Raw genomic sequence first — 20028 nt, forward strand, 5'->3', positions numbered from 1 at the left:
GGGGGGGGGGCGCGGCAAGAATAGCAATGCGCGCTTGGCTTCTTCCAGAAGGGCGGGCGGAGCGAACTCAGACTGAGTCTCCGTACAGTCAGTACATATATTGTACTATACGTGGTTTTTACTTGGGCCCTGTACTGTACGCCCCCTTGTCACTTTATCAACTATGATCCTGGATGCTTTTGCGTCTTGAGAATTAAGTTAACCTCCTAATGGATCGGAAAGTGTTTGATATTCAACCCATTGGCCGCTTCTATGGAGCTAGTGCCGCAATTCGACGTCCTAAGGTAAGTAACATTACACTTATTACCTGCCTGCCCCTACCTACGCCTCTTCCACAATCCCTTTCTAGACTTGAATATTTGAGATTGGTATTGAACATGGCCAGGAGATTTCATGTTTTTCCTATGACGATAATCATGAATTCCACCTGGGAGAGTCCTCCTTAAAATACTACTACACACCGCATCTCCCTGCAGATCTGAACCGGGGGTTCGAATCCTTCCAGAAGCTAGATGATTCCGCCGACGAGCATCTCGATGCATTGCTCGATACCATCATGGCTCTAGAACAGGATACGGAAAACAAATGCGAAGCTGATATCATCACTTGGAGAGGAATGATGACCAAGGTCGGTATGACATCTAACGACTGTGGGCGATACTGCTTTGCCAAAGGCTCGGTGCTAATGTACCACTGGAGGCATAGATACTGACGGCTCCTTTTGACAATATGAACGGGTACGTCTCGCACGTTCGGTGAAGCTCTAACATCATCGATAGCCTAACCCCGTTACAGGTTTGAGATGAACGCGACCTTGTACCAAGTAAGCTGCTATTGATCTTCAGCTTTAACTATGCTAAGTCGTTGACAACCTTGTTAGGGAACTATGTGCGTATGCTCCAGTCGGCTATGTGCGGGTCCTAATGCTTTCTAGCTTCATTGAAGAGAACAACAGCTACAAAAATGAGCAGAAGCGGATCCAGAAGAATCAGAGAATGCCTCCTGGTATGGCTTCTCAAGAGCTAATGGCATACTGGGGTATAGTTGTCTTCCACGGCCGAGTCCGAATGCTGTCGGGGCTCTTCGGGTGATCATTCGCCAAATTGACGCTGATTGATGTAGGCTACAAATTTGAAACAATATCGTTACTCAACCAACCATGGGATCCAACTCCTCGTCAGGAGATTGAAGGTCGAGAAGAGCTTGTTGTAAACAACAAGGCCCAGTATTGCTCCGTGGTGCGGACTGCGATAGGTCGCACCAAACTTGTCATTGGGGGCGAAGTGGATGCTAGTAAGTGAATGCAATGGGTCTATCAGATAACTGATACCTGACATGAAATAACCACGTGTGTGAAGTATGGGACCGCAAACCGGACCGGAAGGAGGACCCGATCAACTGGGTAGAACTGAAAACCTCGGCCGAGATCAGGAATGACCGGGACATGGTCAAATACGAAAGGAAGCTTCTCAAGTTCTGGGCCCAATCATTCCTTCTTGGTGTGCCTCGAATTATTGTTGGGTTTCGAGACCAGCAAGGAATTGTCCACCGTCTTGAGGAATTGGACACCGCCAGCATACCAGGCAAGGTCAAGAAGGTGGGGCGAGCGACCTGGGACGGAAATATATGCATCAATTTTACTGCTGAATTTCTGCAATGTAGGAAAAGGCCCACCCAATCCTCATGCGGTCATTAAACACTGTAACCGCAAGATTTAGAGCTAACGAAACCAGGGCTTAAATCTACCATTCAGGAGGAAGGGACGTGGAGGATAGTCAAACGTGAGAGATCCTCAGTCATCGAGGTCTTCAAAGTGGAGGATAGTGGGACCGGCGACATCATCTCTCCGGCCTTTTCAGCTTGGAGGACCACAATATGAGAGACTCAGGCTTGTTAAAGCCTGGTTATCTATAGCGGTTTGTTCAGAGGCTTGATGAATGAGAAGCCGGAATTATGAACGGTCGCCATTGGCTCTCATCTGATGTCGATTCTTGGTCCAAAAATTCGCATTGCGAGATATGTGCATCCCCCAGTGACAAATGTCCTTGGCACAAGGAGGCGCCTGCGCAATTATGTTCCTGGTCAGAGGGCTGACGTGATCAATTCCGTGGTGAATTGTAGTCCGCCGCGGCTTACCCGATGTCCTACATTCGAAGACACATATGTCCCAGCTAGATCTGTTCCTGTGGCTAACCTTCTTTCACTCTGAACCCTCGGGATGAGAAGTGTCTGTCCTTAGAATATCTAGTCTGGTGGTTACATATTGAAAATGTCTTCTGATTCTCGGTCTGTGATCTCGTTCACTGATATACAGCACAGCAACGATTCTGTATCACAGCTAAACACCGAGAGTGTCTTATGTACCCTCAGCGCGCAAGAGTAGAAATCGTACAGCAACCATTGATAGTGGCATTTACCCCGCGTCTTCTTTGATCGCGGCTTCACTGCCAATGTCTGGCCGGACATCTGAGGTGAGGCTATCCTGCCGTTTCCGGAGGTACGCATCACGTGCAGCCTTCTTGGCAGCACTCTTGAGAGCTCTCTTATGTACATTCCCATTGATGTGAATATCCCATTGCTCACTGCCTTGCATTGTCTTCTTGCAGACATTGCACGTTATACATTTCATATAGGCGATGGAATCTCTCTGCGGTTGCGCCTCTTTTGCACCTAGGACGGTTCTAGCAAGCTCTGATAGTGACTTGGGATCGGGAGTGGATTCACCATTCAGCAGAGCTCGTACCAATTCCTCTGATGGCTGTGTTATAGTCTCCTTCCATGCCTCGACGTTCGTGCTATCCAAAAGGTAGAGATGATCAGTCGCGCCTGCATCGGCAATAGCTTTCCATAGCTTATTTCGTATCCATTTGATTTGTGACACGGCGTATTGTCGCGTTGCAGACTTGATGGACCCGACGCAGGCTCTTTTCAAGGCCTCCAAGTCCAACTCGCTCATGGAGCCCTTATAGAGGGCATCGAAGTACGGCGCCAGCTCCTTGTAGCCAATGGAAACCCACACACCTCGCGTGTGATCGACCGGATCGCCCTGCTTTTTCTTCTCCAGAGAAAAATCAAACATGCGTCTAGCTTCCTCCATGAGCCCTTGGTCTACCATCGAGTCCACACGCTTTTCTAATCGGGAATTGAGTGTCTCCTTCTCCGAGTGCACCCAGAAAATCATTGTCGGGTATCGCAAACGGCCCACGCCAAGAGAAAGGCTGTTGCGCGCCATGTCAGCCTGTTTCAGCCGCTGTTGTTCTGCGTAGACTTCAGAGGCAGGGCGCCCAGTTTGAAAGTAGATCTCCAAAGAGCGCCGGATTTTGCGGGCATCATTTGGGTGCCATCTGGCCGCCATGACCGGGTCGACTTCTTTGAGTTTCTGCAACATCACTTCTGGAGTAGCGTCGAGAACCGGCCATTTGGTCGGTGAGTTCTGGTCACTGTTGTCATCCCGGAGAACTGGATCATCATCACTGGAATCTTGATCTGCATCAACCAGTTGGTCATTGAAGAGCACGGCTTGTGTGTAGTAATGTGTGCCTCCGACTAGAATCGGAAGTTTCCCCTTGGCGTGGATCTCGTCAATCAGCCGAAGACTGTCCTGTTTGAATCGACCGATCCACCATGGCTCTTCCTCTATTTCGACACAGCTAAGTAAATGATGCGGGATACCGTTACGTTCCTCGGGAGGGATTTGATTGGTGATGATCGGGAGGCCGCGGTACATTTGCATTGCATCACCATTGATGATTTCGCCATTGAAGCGCGAGGCCAGGTCAACTGCAAGCTATCTGTAGCCGTTAGTAAGTGAGTCCTGACTATATGTATAGCCTTCTTGCTATTTAATTCTCTTCTACTGATTCTCGATTCTTGCTTACCTTCGACTTGCCAGTACCTGTCGCTCCGACGACAGCGATGAGAGGTTTCATGACTGGTGGAGACAAGTGAAAAATAGAGAACAGTTGCCGGAAAAGATGTCGCATGAGGTACAGAACCAGAGCACACTTAGCATTTCGGCCTGGAAAATTATACCCGACATCAGAGAAGATAAGGCTGTGGGTGCTGGGTGCCGTCTCCCAGAAACACAAAATATTGCGGGGAAAGAATCCAAGGGAGAAAATCGCACCCTCGGGTTTCTTACCTCATCAAGGATTAGGATCTTATCTTTTATCGCTCGTACCCTCCCCCTCTTGCGGCCCTGCCTGATCTGCTTGTCCCGCCGATTTCCCAGCTTTCTATCAATTGACTTCAATTCCTCAAATAAATTCCTTGACTCTGTGGAAAGGACCAAAGGGTTATCCATATATACCGACCAATATATCTTTTTCCTCTTCCATGGCTGACTCCGATCTCCATCTCCCCTCAATCGAGGTGAGAAACCTGTCTTTCAAGTTTCCCGATGGATCATCAGGCTTGACGGATATCAATTTGAACGTACCGTCCGGTAGTCGTACTCTACTCATTGGAGGTAAGCTCGCTGCGGGGTAAAGTGACCATAATCATCTTCTGGGAGATTAACATCTTCCTAGCCAACGGTGCCGGTAAGACCACGCTCCTACGCCTCCTGTCCGGAAAGCGTCTGGCTCCAACGGACACCATTACCGTGGCCGGCAAAGACCCATTCAAAGATGGTTTGGAAGGCGTCACTTATCTCGGCATGGAATGGGTCCTGAACAACATTGTCCGGACCGACATCGACGTGCCCACTCTACTTGCATCTGTCGGCGGCAACGCCTTCCCAGAACGTCGGGACGAGCTGGTCGAGATACTCGACATCGATCTCCGGTGGCGCATGCACGCCGTGTCGGATGGAGAGCGTCGCCGCGTGCAGCTTGCGATGGGCTTGCTCCGTCCCTGGCGGGTTCTCCTGCTTGATGAAATCACCGTCGATCTGGACCTCCTCTCCCGGGCCAATTTCCTGGGGTTTTTAAAGCGCGAAACAGAATCCAGACCCTGCTCCATCGTGTATGCCACGCACATTTTGGACAATTTGTCCCTGTGGCCCACGCATCTGGTCCACATGCATCTAGGCACCGTCCGCCAATGGGGTCCTATCGAGAAGTTCCGTGATGAGGTCAAAGAGTCGTCCCAGAATACTCAGCTTGGCGAGCTGGTGCTCAAATGGCTTACGGAGGATCTTCGACACAGAGGTCCCCGAAATGGATATCAGGGCCAGGCCAAAACCTACCCGTCACTAGATGGCTTGGGTGGTTATGGGCTTGAAAAGCGACCGTGATGTATTCCACTTCTCATCTTCTCTTTCTTTTCTAGTGTTTGCACTCTCTACCTTGGCCCTGCCCTGTTTCCATGGGCGTGCACAATTCAACCATCATGGCCGATACATGGTAACTTTCAATTTCAAGATATCTAGAACAAGCGGATTAATTCAACCCACTCCTCCGGGCGTTTTTCAACATGCAGACGATCTAATGAATGGCATTTACTTCATGTTCTCTTTGTTGGCTTTCATCATTGTCTCCTACTGCGGATATACTACGTGGACCTGGATATACCAATCTTCCGTTCATGAAACCAAATCCGAGAAATCATATATGCGCAGCGAGGTATCTTCACTTGCCACAGCAAGCACGAAATGTGGCGCCGCTTCCTTCTGGCCCGGCCGCCAGGAAAGTTGGGTAATGGCCTTGGACGGCGATTTGAACTTGTCAACGCTTGCCAGGTGACTAATTTGCAGACTGCCGATGGCAATACGGTGGATAGACAGCTCCCCGCTCTCTTCGCCCGCGGCGAGAATGAACGAATTCTTCTCTATACTCGAGAGGAATGAGATGGCAGTTACGGGAGTTTTCAAGGGGATTGTCGCCTTGCATTCGCATGCACCGTCATGCATTTGCCAGACCTTCACTGACTTGTCGCGGCCAGCAGTCGCGAAGATAGGAGTCTGAGATATCGGAGCCCATGCGGCATCGAGAATCATACGTGAATGACCCTTGGGATTGTTCGTCAGGATTGAGAAGGTTGAGGGGTCTTGCTCGCTGCGCTGATACACAGCCCATTGTCTGTCACGACCAACGCTGAGAAGATGCTGGTCATCACTAGAGAAACAGAGACTTGTGATGGTCAAGGTATGAGCGGCAAGGGAGGGCCGGATCTCATGCCAGTCGGAAGTGTCATATAAACGAACCACCGCATGGTCAATCGAGCTCGCTTTGCAGGCTGTGGCAATAAGCGTGCGGTCGTGGCTAACGGCTACGGCAGAAATTTCATAGCCGTGGCCATATAACTTCTCATGCTCGGGCCATAGGGTGTGACGAGCCAGTTGATCCTCAAATGGCGGTTGATTCGACTCTAGGAGTGCCGTTGAGATAGCCTGTGTCTTTTCCATATATGCGTTATCTGTTTCCTCCTCTCCTCCGGGGGCATCGTCAGCCGGAGCTTGGTTTGACAAACCCAGCACAGGGATCTCGGCTGTGTCAGGCAGTTGAACCTCCTCGGATTGCTTGAAACCGGAAAGCCTCTCCAGTAGTATCGCAATTGGTCGAGGCTCGTTGAAAACCCGCAACAGCTTCTCGTCTGCGCCAGACACAAATCTAGCCGGTCCTAGAGTATCGATACAGTTCAAGTCGTACCCATGTATTTGAGGACGGGAGAACTCATGCCAAGACTGAAGTCCTTCGCGCTCCCATTTGGCATGAAGGCGCGTGGTTTGGTCGGCGCTAGTCGACAGGAGGTATTCGCCAGAAGGCTCCCATTGCACGCCATTGACCGACCGTACATGTCCAGAAATCCCAAGAGATTGCACCCACAAGTCAGATGCTGCATCATATTTCCATGCTCGCCAACTACCGGTACGACCGAGGCTGACAACCTGTGTGCCATCTGGAGACCAGAGGCCAATCCAAAACCCACCCGTACTGCCAGTAGCGGTTGTTGAGCCTTTCTGGACGCTAATCTCTCCCATCCTCTCGGCGGAGAGCCACACCCCGGAAGCAGGATCTTGCTCCCAAATGGTTAGTGTGTTATCGGCCGAGGAAGTAAGGAGCTGCTGGCGCTCTGGATTGGGATTCCAGTTGGCGGTGTAGATCCAGTCCTCATTTCCGAAAAGTAGCGCTTCAAAGGTGACACAGAATTCCATCCCGGTTACCTCGAATTGGTGGGCTTTGTTCGAAAGAGTTGTCTCAACGCCACCTATCATGGGGTCACCGTAATCGGCCGGGGCAGTAGAAGTAGCTTCCCCACGCTGCAGTCTCCAAAGTCGGACATATTTGTCTTGACTCGCCGAGGCCAGCAGAATGTCACCGGCTGCGCTCTGCTTGTCTAACGTGAAATTCAAGGACCGTACCCAAGCCTCATGTCCAGACAACACAGCCGAGAGCTTGAATTCAAGAGCCGTAAGGGTATTCTCCGCCACGTAGATTTGCACGGCATTGGTGGTGCCTGCAACCGCTAAGGCGACGGGTCTGGTATCCGACTCCGATTGAAGAGGGCTCAATGCCAAGGCCAGTGGAAAGAACCGTGGCTTCATGGATATTGACTTGAGCAGCTCGCCCTTCGCTTCGCTCTGAGCATGAATCTTCCATACTTTGACGGTTCCATCAGCGGCTCCCGTTGCCACGATGTCGTGCCCATCAGCCACGGCGATGGTATTGATTGAACCAGTATGGCCTTCCAGGGTATGCACGTGCACGAATTGACGCGAGTCGGCTGAGTGCACTCGCCATAGACGGATTGTATGGTCGACCGACCCGGTCAAAAGGTATTTAGTATCTGTAATAGGGCAGGTGTAGAATCGAACGGCGCTGACCTTGTCGGTGTGACCGACAAGGAGTGAATAGACTCCGCGCTGCGTACTATCCTGTATTTGGGTCAGGCAATGAACGAAAGGGAAGCTATTGATGAATGAGCACACACATCTGGGTTCCATAGTGCTACATTGTTATCGGCACCGAAGGCAAGCACGCCAGTCCGGACGTCCCAATCGGCGGCGGCGGGATGCCTATTGCCCCCAACGCTAATGTACTCAGTGGTGACAGAGACCATTGAGCTGGTGAAATCGGAGCGCAACAGGTCTGGAAAGGAGGTAATGAAGAACCGCTTGATGTCAGAACTGCATCAATCTCAGATGCACGGACGAACAGGTAAGAGAAGCGGGGGGGCAGGCAGGCAGGCGGTTCGTCGCAAATCGACTGACTTTTTGTGCTGGGGGAAGCTTATCGATAAGACTAACAACTAAGTACGGAGTACCGTCGTACCCTTCGACCGGACACCAGAAGCGTCCTTTTCGTCTTCTTGCCTCTTACTCGGTGAAATCTTCTAAGATCACGGTCAAAACTCACTCCGAGTATCCCACCTATCTATCAAATCTACCGATCTATCCTTTCCTTCCAACCATGGAAGCAAGTTCTTCAGATTCCACATCCCTTTCACTTACGGTTGAGTTCACGTTGAGTTTCCCCCTTTTCTCTACATAACTGCAGAGCTGACCCGAGCATGATTCACTGACTGCTTTGCTTTACTTTATAGCGGGGGCCTAGAAATCTTGTTCGCCAACGAGCGCAAGCACATCATCACCCTTCCTTCTCGGCTCAGCGATGGCACCCGACCAAATGTGTCCTACCTTCTTGCATACTTGGTCGAAAACCTCATGAAAGATCAACGAAAGGAATTGTTCATACTGGAAGATAATGTGTACGTCTGTCCGAGGACCGGCATGAGAGCAACGCTGACTGACCGTATACATGTATATTCTACTAGGCGCCCCGGAATCCTAGTCTTGATCAACGATGCCGACTGGGAGCTCGAAGGGGAGGAAACTTATGAGCTTCAATCAGGCGATAATATCGTCTTTGTTTCTACGCTCCACGGCGGCTAGTGCCGATCACTTTCGCTAACGCTTCGATATATGAGGATCTGCCCGACACCAACAATGCCCATGTTACCATGTGCATGATAACCAATGTATATACTAAACAACGTCTTCAACATGCTGCTGTGAGATTCTTTCCGGTTCGCGCGGGGTTCGGAGACCGCTCTGTGGAGTCGAGAGACCCTCGCGCGGGCTGCCAAGATCAGCAGCCAAAGGGGTTGTTACTCCGCTGGGGGGCACAGGGATCTTGATGTCCTGAGGAGAACCGGGGACGATTTCTCTGGGAAGGCCAGAGATATGGATCCTGCGTGCTTCGTTTTGATAGCTTTCGGGTATGATCTAGAAGGACCGGTCAGATGGACATTCATCTCAAATGAACGTCAAAGGCTTCTCATTGGGCTTACTTCAATAATCTCATCGCGAGGGAAATCCAAGAATGGGATATCCGCAGCATTGCAGGCCATCAGGTACCCGTATAAGACTCTCAGCACACTTTCATGTGCGATAATCAGCAAATCGTTTTGTTCACGCTCGAGCTCTAGAATGATAGGTTCGAGTCGAACTGCAAGGTCATGATATGACTGTCATTGCTGTCAGCTACTATGATAATACTTTTTGAGGAGATAGCAGGGCGATTCACCTCCGCCCGCGGATACCGATGATGGTAGGGGTCAAGTTCGTGTTTTGCAACCTCTTCCGGATACTCCTGACGGATCTTCGCCTCTGACATCTTCTCGCAAACTCCCGGGTTTAATTGGCTCATCTGAGATCTCTGTCGCACTTTGTATCCTCTTTCATGAAGATACTTAGCCGTCTCAACCGTCCTTCTTCGTGTGGAGGTCCAGACAGTAAGTGGTTTTAACTCGTAACTCGGTTCTCCCTCGTCGATCATTGCTTGTCTTTCAGACTCCCTGTGCCTCAGCAAGGACTCCGTCATCTTCTTCGCGTAGTCTTCGCCCTGCTCAGACAGCGAGGCATCTGCCTTATAAGAATCCGCTTCCAGTGATACGCCAGCCTGGTGATTATCAGCCTTTGAAATATATAAAACAGATACAATCCTCCAGACTTACCCGTGCAAAGTACGTGTGTCTGGATTTGATGTGAAGATTGAGGAGATAGAACACTATTCTGTTGGAAAGATAGCCGAAGCTTCGATTGTTCACAATTAACCTTTCCCCAGCATTCATCATCTATTTGTGATTAGCAAGAGCAGATGGCTTCAGAAGGGCTACCGAAAGTACCTTGATATAGTTCAGATCCGTCTCCTCCATTGACTGAAATTGAGGAATACGAGCGGCTATCCGAGTCAAGTAATGTTTCACAGCATCTTCCGAGCTCCAGCCCACATACTATACAGAAATTAGGATCTCGTGCCAAAAGTTCGAAAAGTACTTACATCGGGTGAGGATATTTTGACCCTTCGGACGTTTTCTTCGATTATGCGCTCGTCGTCACACCACGACTCGATAAATAGTGTCTAATGGGGAAAGGGGTCAAAATAACCGGAGACCCAAAGCACACATCCCAGACAACTCACCTCAATGTCATGCTTAGCGAATTCTTTTGCGAGTGATCGCCGACCAGATGCCAATGGATTGACGGCGTCGTAAATGGCTATTTGTCCATTTTCATGGTTCAGAAACTGATAAATATCTTCCCGGCACCGTTTGACAATCTTTTGTCTTAAGAGGACCGATGAAGCGGATGCTGTGGGGAATGAGTACTTTGAGGAAAGATGCAAGAACTGCAACTTGGTGCTTACCGTTCACGAAGAAGTAGTCGTCTGGAATATCCTGGCCAAAGGGAATGGTTGCACGTCTATAATCTCCTAGATGAAATATTCTGGTTTTCACGCCTAGCCTGGGATCTCTTAAGCGCTAGTCTCAACGAATCTCCCGTGAAAGACATGACCTACCATCGTAGATATCGCGCTAGAGCTACAGACATATGTCTGATCAAGCGTCAGCGAGCCAAAGGAAATATACGAGTGGCTTAGGTATGACGAACGTTTTACCCCTCGCCGGTAACCCCACGGTGATGATGACGATTCGGCCGGAGTGGAAAAGCCGTCCTGACTCGGTGCTGTAGAGCTGGGCCGGAGCCAGATCGGCCTTCTCGGGTAAGTCATGGATCGCATCGACGAAGGTAGAAGACTTCCGTCGGAAACGCGGGGAATTGGCGATAATGTCAGCAGTTCTAATCCATGTTAGAGAACCAGGTAGCATCTACAACCAATTTTGGTTGCTGTGGGACTATCCACGTCGCATAAAGTGTAAGCGGTATGGGTAGGCACAGGCGAGTGCGCAGGAGCCAGACTCATAATAGATCGGAGAATGGCACGAGATGGCGGGGAGAAGGGGGCTTACAGTAATGTGTCCATGGTTTTAAGGGAGAAGTATGGGTTTTTCGACACTGATAATGAACAGCACGACAACAAACAATTTCTATGCCGATGTTGAAGAAGAACTGGTGGGATAAATAAGAAAAGGTTATGGAGGGTGAAAGCTGAAGTCAAAGGAAGGCAGGCAGGTTCCAGCAGTCGGCATTCGAGATTAGAGGAGATGGAGCAGCACGAGCTCGGCCCAACCAGCGGACTGTGTCTCTAGTACGTAGGTACAGTACTCAGCTGTACATACCTCGAGTAAGTAGACGATAATTACCAGATACTTGAAGTCAAGAAAACCACACCCAATGAAGCGATTCTATCATTGGGACATAATGATCGTGACAGGATAGGGGGAATTAAGGCTGATGAAGGCTGTGAATGATAGTTTGAAGACAATATAAAAGATAAAACGATACTTCCTGTACTATACTGTACAAGAACTGAATAAGATAGAATGTCGGGATGCATGTGTAAATGGTGACTAATTCAACTGCCTTAACTAGTTAGTCAACTCAATAATGCAGTAGTCAACTAAGGTTCCAGTTCAAGGTTGGTCGGTTGGTCGGTTGGCTAACGATGGCACTCAGGCTTACCCGGGCCTTACTACGTAACTACTAGTTAGGTGCATGAGTAACTAGGTTGATTAGGTCATTGCGGCAGAACTGAAAGTCCGAGAATCCGAGACTGGTTCTTAAGTCTGGCTCCGGCGAACCGCAGATACCTTAGCCGCAGCCCGGGCGGAAAAGCGAAGGTGAGCGACTTTTTTCAGTCCCGAAAGCTCTGGGCTTCAATCGTCCATCAACTGAACCTCACCACCAATTCTACCTCGGTGTTTGACATTCCCTCCTCCTCCTCTTCTTCTTCCTTACCTCCTCCCCCTACCTCCCCGAGCAGGTCAGGTACTTTTCTCGATACCTGACTTTGCAACTGCCGCGGTTGCTTTAGGATCCCTTCGGTCTTCTTTTTAGGGCTGGTGTCAAGAACTCATCTTTCCTAGCCTTGTCCTTCCCCATCTTTCCATCACAAGGACGGCCGCGTCACGTTCCAACGTCCGCTTTCTTCCACTCGAGCTTACCGACCTTGTTTTTCCTTTGCAATACTTCACAATGTCCGATTATTTGACTCCTCCATCGTTTTTGACGGACAATTCCGTTGCCGCAGCCCTCAAGGATGCATACTCCTCGTTCTCCGAGCGCAGGGCTGCCCTCGGTCTCTCCAACCCCGGAACTGTGGAAAACATCGCCCGGGAGGTGCAAAAGGATGTTTTGCTGTCAAACTTCATGTTCACGGGCCTTCGTGCCGATTTGACCAAGGTCTTCGGGATGTCTCCCTTGTTCCGTGTATCGCATGCGTTCTCGATGGGCTCGTCTGGGAACCTGCCTCCGTACAACTTCTCCGCTATGTATGGAAGTCCGAAGGTAAACCTTTCTTTGCTTTAAGACACCCTCGCTACACTTTATGAAGTATGTTACCTCATGCTAACGGTCCTCGTTGCTGATTCACACAGGTCTTTATGCAAGGTAATATCGGAAGCGATGGTGGACTCGCTGCTGTCGCCAACTACCGCTGGACTCCCAAGTTGGTCACCAAGACCAACACTCAGATTATGGCTGGTTCCAGCCAGGCCCTCATTCAGGTCGACCAGGACTACACCGGTGATGATTTCTCCGCTTCTCTCAAAGCTTTCAACCCATCTCTCTTGGATGGAGGCCTCACTGGAATCTTCGTTGGCAGCTATCTCCAATCCGTTACGCCCAGTCTAGCACTTGGTTTTGAAGCAATCTGGCAGCGCCAGGGTATGAACACTCGTCCGGAAAGTGCCCTGTCGTATAGTGCCCGGTACAAGGCCAACGACTGGATTGCCAGCGCACAACTTCAGGCTCAGGGTGTCCTCACTGCCTCTTACTGGAAGAAGCTTTCTGAGCGCGTTGAGGCTGGTGTCGATATGAACCTGCAGTTCGCTCCTAACGCGGCTGCTGCGCTGATGGGTGGTCCTAGCCGTGATGGCACTACTGCCATCGGTGCTAAGTATGACTTCCGCGCTTCTACGTTCCGTGCTCAGGTCGACAGTGCCGGAAAGGTCAGCTGCCTTCTCGAGAAGCGGATAGCCATGCCTATTGCTCTTACTTTCGCCGGCGAGATTGATCAGGCCAAGGTGAGTCGCACTTACCAAATACAACTTGCGTTGAAACTCTCACACTAATGCTTGTCTCTCCATTAGCAAACGGCCAAGCTCGGTCTTGCTGTTTCCCTCGAGATCGCTGGCGAGGAATTGATGGAGCAGCAAGAGAAAGTTGAGGCCCAGGGCATGATCCCTCCTCCTTTCTAAGCACGCCTTAGAACGTAGCTGGGGCTAATGACTCCCACTCGGGCGTGGGAGCTAGGAGCTCTCGCATTCGGCCTGCCCCTGGCTCATATATTCTTCAGTATCTGTTTTAGTAGCTCTTCTCTCTCCATGTGTATGTTCGGAAGGTGATGTGTTATCTACGGTTAATCCCCTTGAACGCGGTTTACTGCAGTCGCTTTGACGTACGGGACCAATTTTGTATAGATGCTTTCTTGATTCAGCCGCCGCTGATATCTATTCTGTTTATGATTTCGGTCCCATGGTTTTTCTCATCTTTCTGTTTTCTTACCTTTTCTCAGTGGCTACCCCGGCAGACGAACAGACCTGCTGGGTGTCCATGGAAGCATCACCTGTTGGATTGGTTGCTGTTACCTGAGGCATCATAGATGAGACAATGTAGGAGACAATGTAAAATGAATGCGGACGCTTATTTAACCCAGAACCTCTGGCCTTGATGGCAGCACAGGAACAAGTGCAGTCATGCCAATTCCTCACACTGTCCCCTTCATGTGGATTTCGTGTGGTGAGAAGGATAGGGTGGGCAAGGGAATATATATACCGTAGAAGATCTCCTCAGAGAAGTTCATTCAAAGACATCAATCGACAGCACATGATCGATATTGCATAATGAGAAATTTATAACATGGATGGGATGGCCTGTACGCTGGCATGCAAGTGAGTTTAAGGTCAACTCCCTGATATTGGTTGTGACGAGGATGGGAGAATAAGACGTAAAGTAATTCTGTACATTCGGGGCTGAAGCACTGGAGTCCTGCGTACATATGATGATTGTGAAGGGTATCAGCAATCTGTATCAGCTCAGAATAGGTTTTTGAAGAAAGCAGCGCCGAGATACGTATAGTACAGTTTTCGTAATGATTGAGACCGGATACGTATTATGCTAGTGGAGGAACTCTGTTTAGCAGCACTTGATAGGGCCTTTGCTGGGATTGTTTTAGCCTGAACCAAGGTATCTAGTAACCCATGAGTTCCAACTACCGTAAGGTAAAGTACTTGCTACAGGCCTCAAACTCAGCACAACGAGATTCATGACTTCTTCTGCGGCGCCACCGAGTCATTCCCAACCAGAAGTACGAGTGCTCTGTAACCGGTCTCAAATTCTGATCACACAAAGTCATACGTTACTATTTTGTACTCACTGATACTAAGTAGGCTAAGGAAACTAACTTACTACTACGTAGACTAGTTCCAATAATCCCCACCCCCAATAGTTCGGCTCGCCGAAGAAAAAAGGACTTGTGTGATGGGGCATAATAAGCCTCCTAAGAAGCGTGACATTTGGAGAAAGTTCCGAGATGTCAACTTTCACACATCACTTATTGTTTGGGAAGAGAAGTAATCGTGACATGTTGTTATGACCAAGTGCATGGACCCGAAGTTCAATTGAGAGCCATCTAGTCTAGCCTGGAAGGAAAATTCGGGGAAAGGTATCGAAGTTATTCACTCCCCTTGGGGCGGCGGGGCGGATCACTGCTTCAATCTAACTACTAATAGTACATCCACTTGGACTATGCCCTTCCATGGTAGGGTAAGATTAGCCCATACCCCAACATCCAATGTAGGGCTCGTGATTTCAAACAACGTACCCGATTATCACTCTACAAGTCACGGTTTGTAGAGTCCATGCGACAACATCATGTCCTGCTTGGAATCTGAGAATTGACTCTCGCTCCGCAATGACATCTAAAGCTACATCCAAGCTAAATATCATGAGATTGAGTGTGGCGGAATCCTGGTCCCACATTGAACCCGAGGGGCGGGAAAGAAGATTGGATCTGGTAAAACAATGGTTGAAAAAAGTGATACTCGAGTAACTTATCACTTGTAAACGGCGCCTCCCCTCTCTTCCCCACTGTGACATCATCTTACAGCTCCTTTATACTGTACCCAGTACTCAGTAATTTATATAAGTGTGTGCTATTTACCCTCTTCTCTCCCATCCTTGTGAATGAGAGAATCTCAAGAAAGAAAACCTTTCGGGTCCATTACCACAAGATTCAGGATCTTGACATGGTAAATCCTAAGCCCAAGAATTACTGTGTTGGACTAGCACATTGTGCTGTGGGCTAACTTAAAAATGCGCAGTAGTCAGTAAGTCACGGCATACAGAGCAGTTGCCAATGATCGGCCGTAGACAGACAGCACTGGCGCAATTCGGGTCTACTGCAGTGATAATCAGCAGAAGTCACCTGAAGGTGCAATAAACCCCCCCGCCCTGGTCAGTGATCACTGTAGGTATTGCGTCTAGACGCACGCCCGACATCTCAAGATCACCCAGGATTGGTCTGGGAGAGCATTGCCAGGTGGGCTACTGCCTCCAGCAGCGGGCAGAGTTGGGAAAACATCTTCAAGTCGAGATCCTTTGGGCTGATTAAATAGGTGAAAGGAGAAAAACTAATTCCGTAACTTCAATTCACAAATGAGAATGAACCCTGTAACAGCGGAGGTAAAGGCAAAGCTTTGGTTCTAGTCTCAGTCTGCGCTTGGTGGTCAAGTCTTGACAAAATGCCCTACTGTACACGTGGTTATGCTCCGAGAAGATAGCTGAACTGTTAGCCCTATGTAGTAGAAACATAGTATCCACCGTCCACAAAGAGCTGTGCCATGATTGCTCGTACTGCATCTTTTCATCAGATAACCTTCCGATGGAGCTGTATGTCTTGAGAGGATAGCCAGATAATACTTCAGTAATGCTACTGCACAGTACCATCGTGAAGCCTGGGTTTGAGGGAACAATTCCAGGTATTTTCCTGACTGAATGAAAAGAGCCTGTTGTTTGTGATATTGAGACACCAGCTGCGTACATAGCTGCTCCCATCTTGGCAAGTTCTCAAACGATTAATAATCGTTAGTGTCATCGGCAATCTTCTATTTCATGTACAATACTGTAGTTGAGAGTATACTTGATTTGAGCAGCTATGCAAGTGCGGGCTGGAATGGATTTGCTTGTTATTCCGACTAGCTACTACCAAGTACTACTAGTTACAACCTGTTCATAGAATCCGCCTACCCACGTCATCTATTCAAAAGTTATTCTATCAGTCCTGGATAACATTGTCTCGCATAATGCCTACAGAATGCCAAAATTAGCTAGCTGTCTAAAATATGCTCACTGATCAGAAACCCACAATTCAATCGTACTATGTATATGTTCCACTGCATTGCAAACTAACAGGATGATGAGTAGGCTACTGACTGCTGGTTTTGGCGCGCCGAAGAGTCTTTGCGAACGTCTATATCAGCGAGAGCCAAGGGATCACTGGTATAAACTACCTGTCTTTCTTAAGGAAGTCAAGGCATCATATTGAACACTCTAGAGTTAGCTTAAATCTATACTAATGTATGAATACCGACTCTCACAACCATCTCTAGCATTCTTGGTCTCTGCCACAATTGAGACGGCAGCCATAAGCTCCATATCCTCCTGAGATCAATTCCCTTTCAGTTCTTGTGGGGAAAAGATTCAAGTCGGCCATGCTCCAAATAGCAACGTGCTCTTGGCAAAAGAGGCGAGTCAGTCTATAAGATCCACTTCTCTGGATTACAAGCTGTATATATTTTATCATTATACCACTAGATAGAGACGGAGGAGGTGGCATAGGTTGTGGATAGCAAAAGGCAGCGCCATAATCTAAATTGCACTCGAGCATGAAAAGGGTGCTGTAGCCTGTGGAATTGTGGGGAGGAAGGGGATTGGGGAAGGGGCAAAGCACGTACGATTAAAACCCATGCATATAGTACATAGTTAATGTACAGTATTGTATACTAACACATCTAGTACCCATGTGACCTGCATCAATACATGCATTTATTACAGCTTACAGTAAGCCATTACTTCGTACCTGTACCCTGAAATTTACCTCTCTCCATGAACTGAGATTGAAGAGGCTGAGTCCGCTGGAACCACCAATCAACAAAGTACTAGGGTGAAAATCACGGATGGTCACTTGACATGGAGCAAACCAATAACAGCAGGTGATGGTAAAAGACAGTGTAGACCAAGCCTACTAAGGTAGTAGTAGCCTGCTCAACCTGTCACTGGCACTTCAAGAGTTCACTACGCCCCATGGTTACTTGCTGAGTACGGAGTACTTACATAGTGTGTACAAAAAGATTCCTTGGGTCATGACATCGATGGTCCGGACTCAGCTAGACATCTACCCAGATTACTCCGTACCTAACTACTACCAGTTTCCAGTTCACTAACTTACTCCGGAGTACACTACCTGAGGTAATTACCTGTAGTGAGCACTAGGTACTCCGTCTACAACTACTAACTAGCATTAGGTAGTCTATATCATGTGGTCCTAGTGCAGAGCGCCCAGTCACCTGATTCCCCCCTCCCCGAAATCTCTCCTTTGGCCCACCGCTTCTGCGCACCCCCCTTCCCTTCCCTTTCCCCACTCTCCCCCCTTCATGTTTTCTTCTCTTCTCTTTCTTACCTACTGCAGGGACAGATAACATCTTGATTTTTGAAGATAGAAACGAAGTGTGCTAAACTAACTACCTAAATTTCCTGTTACTTATTCGTAGTGTTTATGCGTCATAGCTCTTTTCATTGAGGCCGTTACTGTTGCCAGGAACGACGCTACAGTATTTTTTTGGCTCAGGATCCATTATTCCTGCATTATGAGATCTCTCTAGAAAGTTCAAATATGGTGGAAACCCGAAATCCATCAAGATCATTTCCGCCTTATGTGATCTTATACCCAAAACACTTGGGGCCCAAGGTCATCTGCCCATGGAGCAGTGGCTGTTCTCGCCCAATCCTCGCGGTTCCTCGCCAGGTCCGTCATCCAAGTCTAAGTTACCTGCGAGTAGTCATCATAACCCTCGTTGCTTGGTAGGTGTATTGAGAGGAAGACTGGACGCATTCAAGCAGGATACAAGCTTCACTCAGCCCTCACCCATTTGTAGTGAGGTGATTTTGACCAGCTCTTTGGGGAAACAATGCATAAATTCTAGCACTTGGGTGTGAAGCCTGGTCATAACAATAGGGCTCAGGCGGCGTTCTCTCCAATAGTCACCTGGGTTATACTAAGTATGAACTTAGTGTACGTATTGTACTGTACCTTGCGTCCAGCTGCAGTAAGGGAAATAACGTTATAGGCGATTCGATTCAATACCTACAACTTATCCAGAATCACGTCTAATGATTTGAGAAGTGCAGTATCTACTTGGAATGTGCTAATCTCATCTGACATGGGATTGTGTGGATCAGAATTCTTCGGGTAAGGTATGTAACTTATGTACTATAACAGCACCCACACCCACACCCACCCATACATGCTGTACTTATACTGTACTCTTACTGTGCATATATGAATACATACACAATACTTGAAATTGAAGATATGATCTCGAGAGGTATGTATTGATCGGACGTGGACAGTGTATTATCCCAGTCGTAGATTGACCTGAAGAGGAACTATATAGTGTATAGGTAATATATGAATAGTATATCCAGACCGCCTATGAGCTAGTCCTGTCGGGGATCATTGTCCCGGAAATTGATGAAGAGCAATCCTAGGTGCTCTTCTTATTTTTACCTTCAAGATACTAAGGTATATAGTGTACACACATACCACACCATTCACTGCCACAGCTGCTGCTGCTGCATGCTCAACAGCCGTTTATCGGTAATATTACTGCCGTTACAATTGGTGACAACTACAAGACTCCCTCCTTCGTCCTCCTCCTCCTCTCCCCGGGGAGGTCCCGCTGCCCGCCCACCCCTCCCCTCCCAATTTATCCATCCCAAGCTATTCCGGAGTAGAGAAGCAAAGGACCCTCTAGGCTAAGCCTGGATGCTGCTCTTCTGAGCTTGACATTCCAGATATCGGGGCAAGCTGTAGCTAAAGAAATAGTTAATAACTGGGCTACTCACTTCTGTCTCCTTTTGGAGTCAGTCGTGGGTCTGTCTGCACTTATATTGTTTCCCCTTTGCTGCCTTCCTTCTTGACCACTGTGTTTGAGTGGACTGCTATTGCTTCTTAATTCGTGGTTGTACGTACTTGATATCCGCTACATTATCCGAGAAAAAGAGAAGAGAAGAGAGAGAGTGTGTGTGTGTTGTCTCGTGTGCTCGTGTGTTCCTTACTTTACTATTCTCCCTCTCCCTCCCGGTGCTTTATTACCGCGTTCCTGCAGCCCTCGCGTGTTCGGGCTTCGTCGCTCGACCAACGTCACCTGCTCTCGCTCTCTTCTCCTCTTCCCTCTCTCTCTCGCTTTTCCCTCTCCTCCGACCATCCTTCCCCTGCGAGAACCTGTGCTTCTCTTTAACCCTTTACCTTACCCGCCCTTCCTTGAATTCGTTCGGCCACAGTTACTGTTCTCTCTCCCAACCATTTTCCTCGAATCAGCTGTTCTGGATTCTTTCCAGCTGCTTCTCCCCTTTCCTACTACGACTCTATCTCTCTCTTTCTCTCTTTCTTCCCCTCCACCCCC

At 48.7% G+C, this 20028-nt stretch overlaps 5 protein-coding genes across 5 annotated transcripts; 3 read left to right on the forward strand and 2 right to left on the reverse strand.

Annotated features, from left to right (window-relative positions):
- Positions 1–209: 209 nt before the first annotated feature.
- On the forward strand, positions 210–1879 carry ASPACDRAFT_32990 (DXO/RAI1 family decapping nuclease; the record flags this gene model as incomplete). The annotated part of the gene is made up of 9 exons (XM_020199925.1): positions 210–284; positions 386–628; positions 706–737; positions 796–823; positions 881–888; positions 935–1038; positions 1123–1293; positions 1359–1658; positions 1734–1879. The coding sequence occupies 9 exons, from the start codon at positions 210–212 to the stop codon at positions 1877–1879; spliced, it is 1107 nt and encodes a 368-aa protein (XP_020053703.1).
- A 534-nt stretch (positions 1880–2413) lies between these two features.
- On the reverse strand, positions 2414–3929 carry ASPACDRAFT_63027 (tRNA dimethylallyltransferase; the record flags this gene model as incomplete). The annotated part of the gene is made up of 2 exons (XM_020203848.1): positions 2414–3787; positions 3879–3929. 2 exons carry the CDS (start codon positions 3927–3929, stop codon positions 2414–2416), a joined length of 1425 nt encoding a protein of 474 aa, XP_020053704.1.
- A 406-nt stretch (positions 3930–4335) lies between these two features.
- On the forward strand, positions 4336–5236 carry ASPACDRAFT_63028 (putative ABC transporter; the record flags this gene model as incomplete). Its single annotated transcript, XM_020203849.1, has 2 exons — positions 4336–4468; positions 4530–5236. 2 exons carry the CDS (start codon positions 4336–4338, stop codon positions 5234–5236), a joined length of 840 nt encoding a protein of 279 aa, XP_020053705.1.
- A 288-nt stretch (positions 5237–5524) lies between these two features.
- ASPACDRAFT_46219 (uncharacterized protein) lies at positions 5525–11207 on the reverse strand (the record flags this gene model as incomplete). Its single annotated transcript, XM_020201753.1, has 13 exons — positions 5525–7816; positions 7873–8068; positions 8928–9166; positions 9232–9408; positions 9468–9842; positions 9898–10017; positions 10069–10176; positions 10224–10304; positions 10365–10534; positions 10590–10687; positions 10743–10778; positions 10835–11023; positions 11194–11207. The coding sequence occupies 13 exons, from the start codon at positions 11205–11207 to the stop codon at positions 5525–5527; spliced, it is 4095 nt and encodes a 1364-aa protein (XP_020053706.1).
- Positions 11208–12319: 1112 nt separating this feature from the next.
- Positions 12320–13542, forward strand: tom40 (TOM complex pore protein TOM40; the record flags this gene model as incomplete). Its single annotated transcript, XM_020202828.1, has 3 exons — positions 12320–12631; positions 12721–13368; positions 13435–13542. The coding sequence occupies 3 exons, from the start codon at positions 12320–12322 to the stop codon at positions 13540–13542; spliced, it is 1068 nt and encodes a 355-aa protein (XP_020053707.1).
- Positions 13543–20028: the final 6486 nt, after the last annotated feature.

The sequence above is a fragment of the Aspergillus aculeatus genome (assembly GCF_001890905.1).
Source record: "Aspergillus aculeatus ATCC 16872 unplaced genomic scaffold ASPACscaffold_14, whole genome shotgun sequence".
Lineage (NCBI taxonomy): Eukaryota > Fungi > Ascomycota > Eurotiomycetes > Eurotiales > Aspergillaceae > Aspergillus > Aspergillus aculeatus.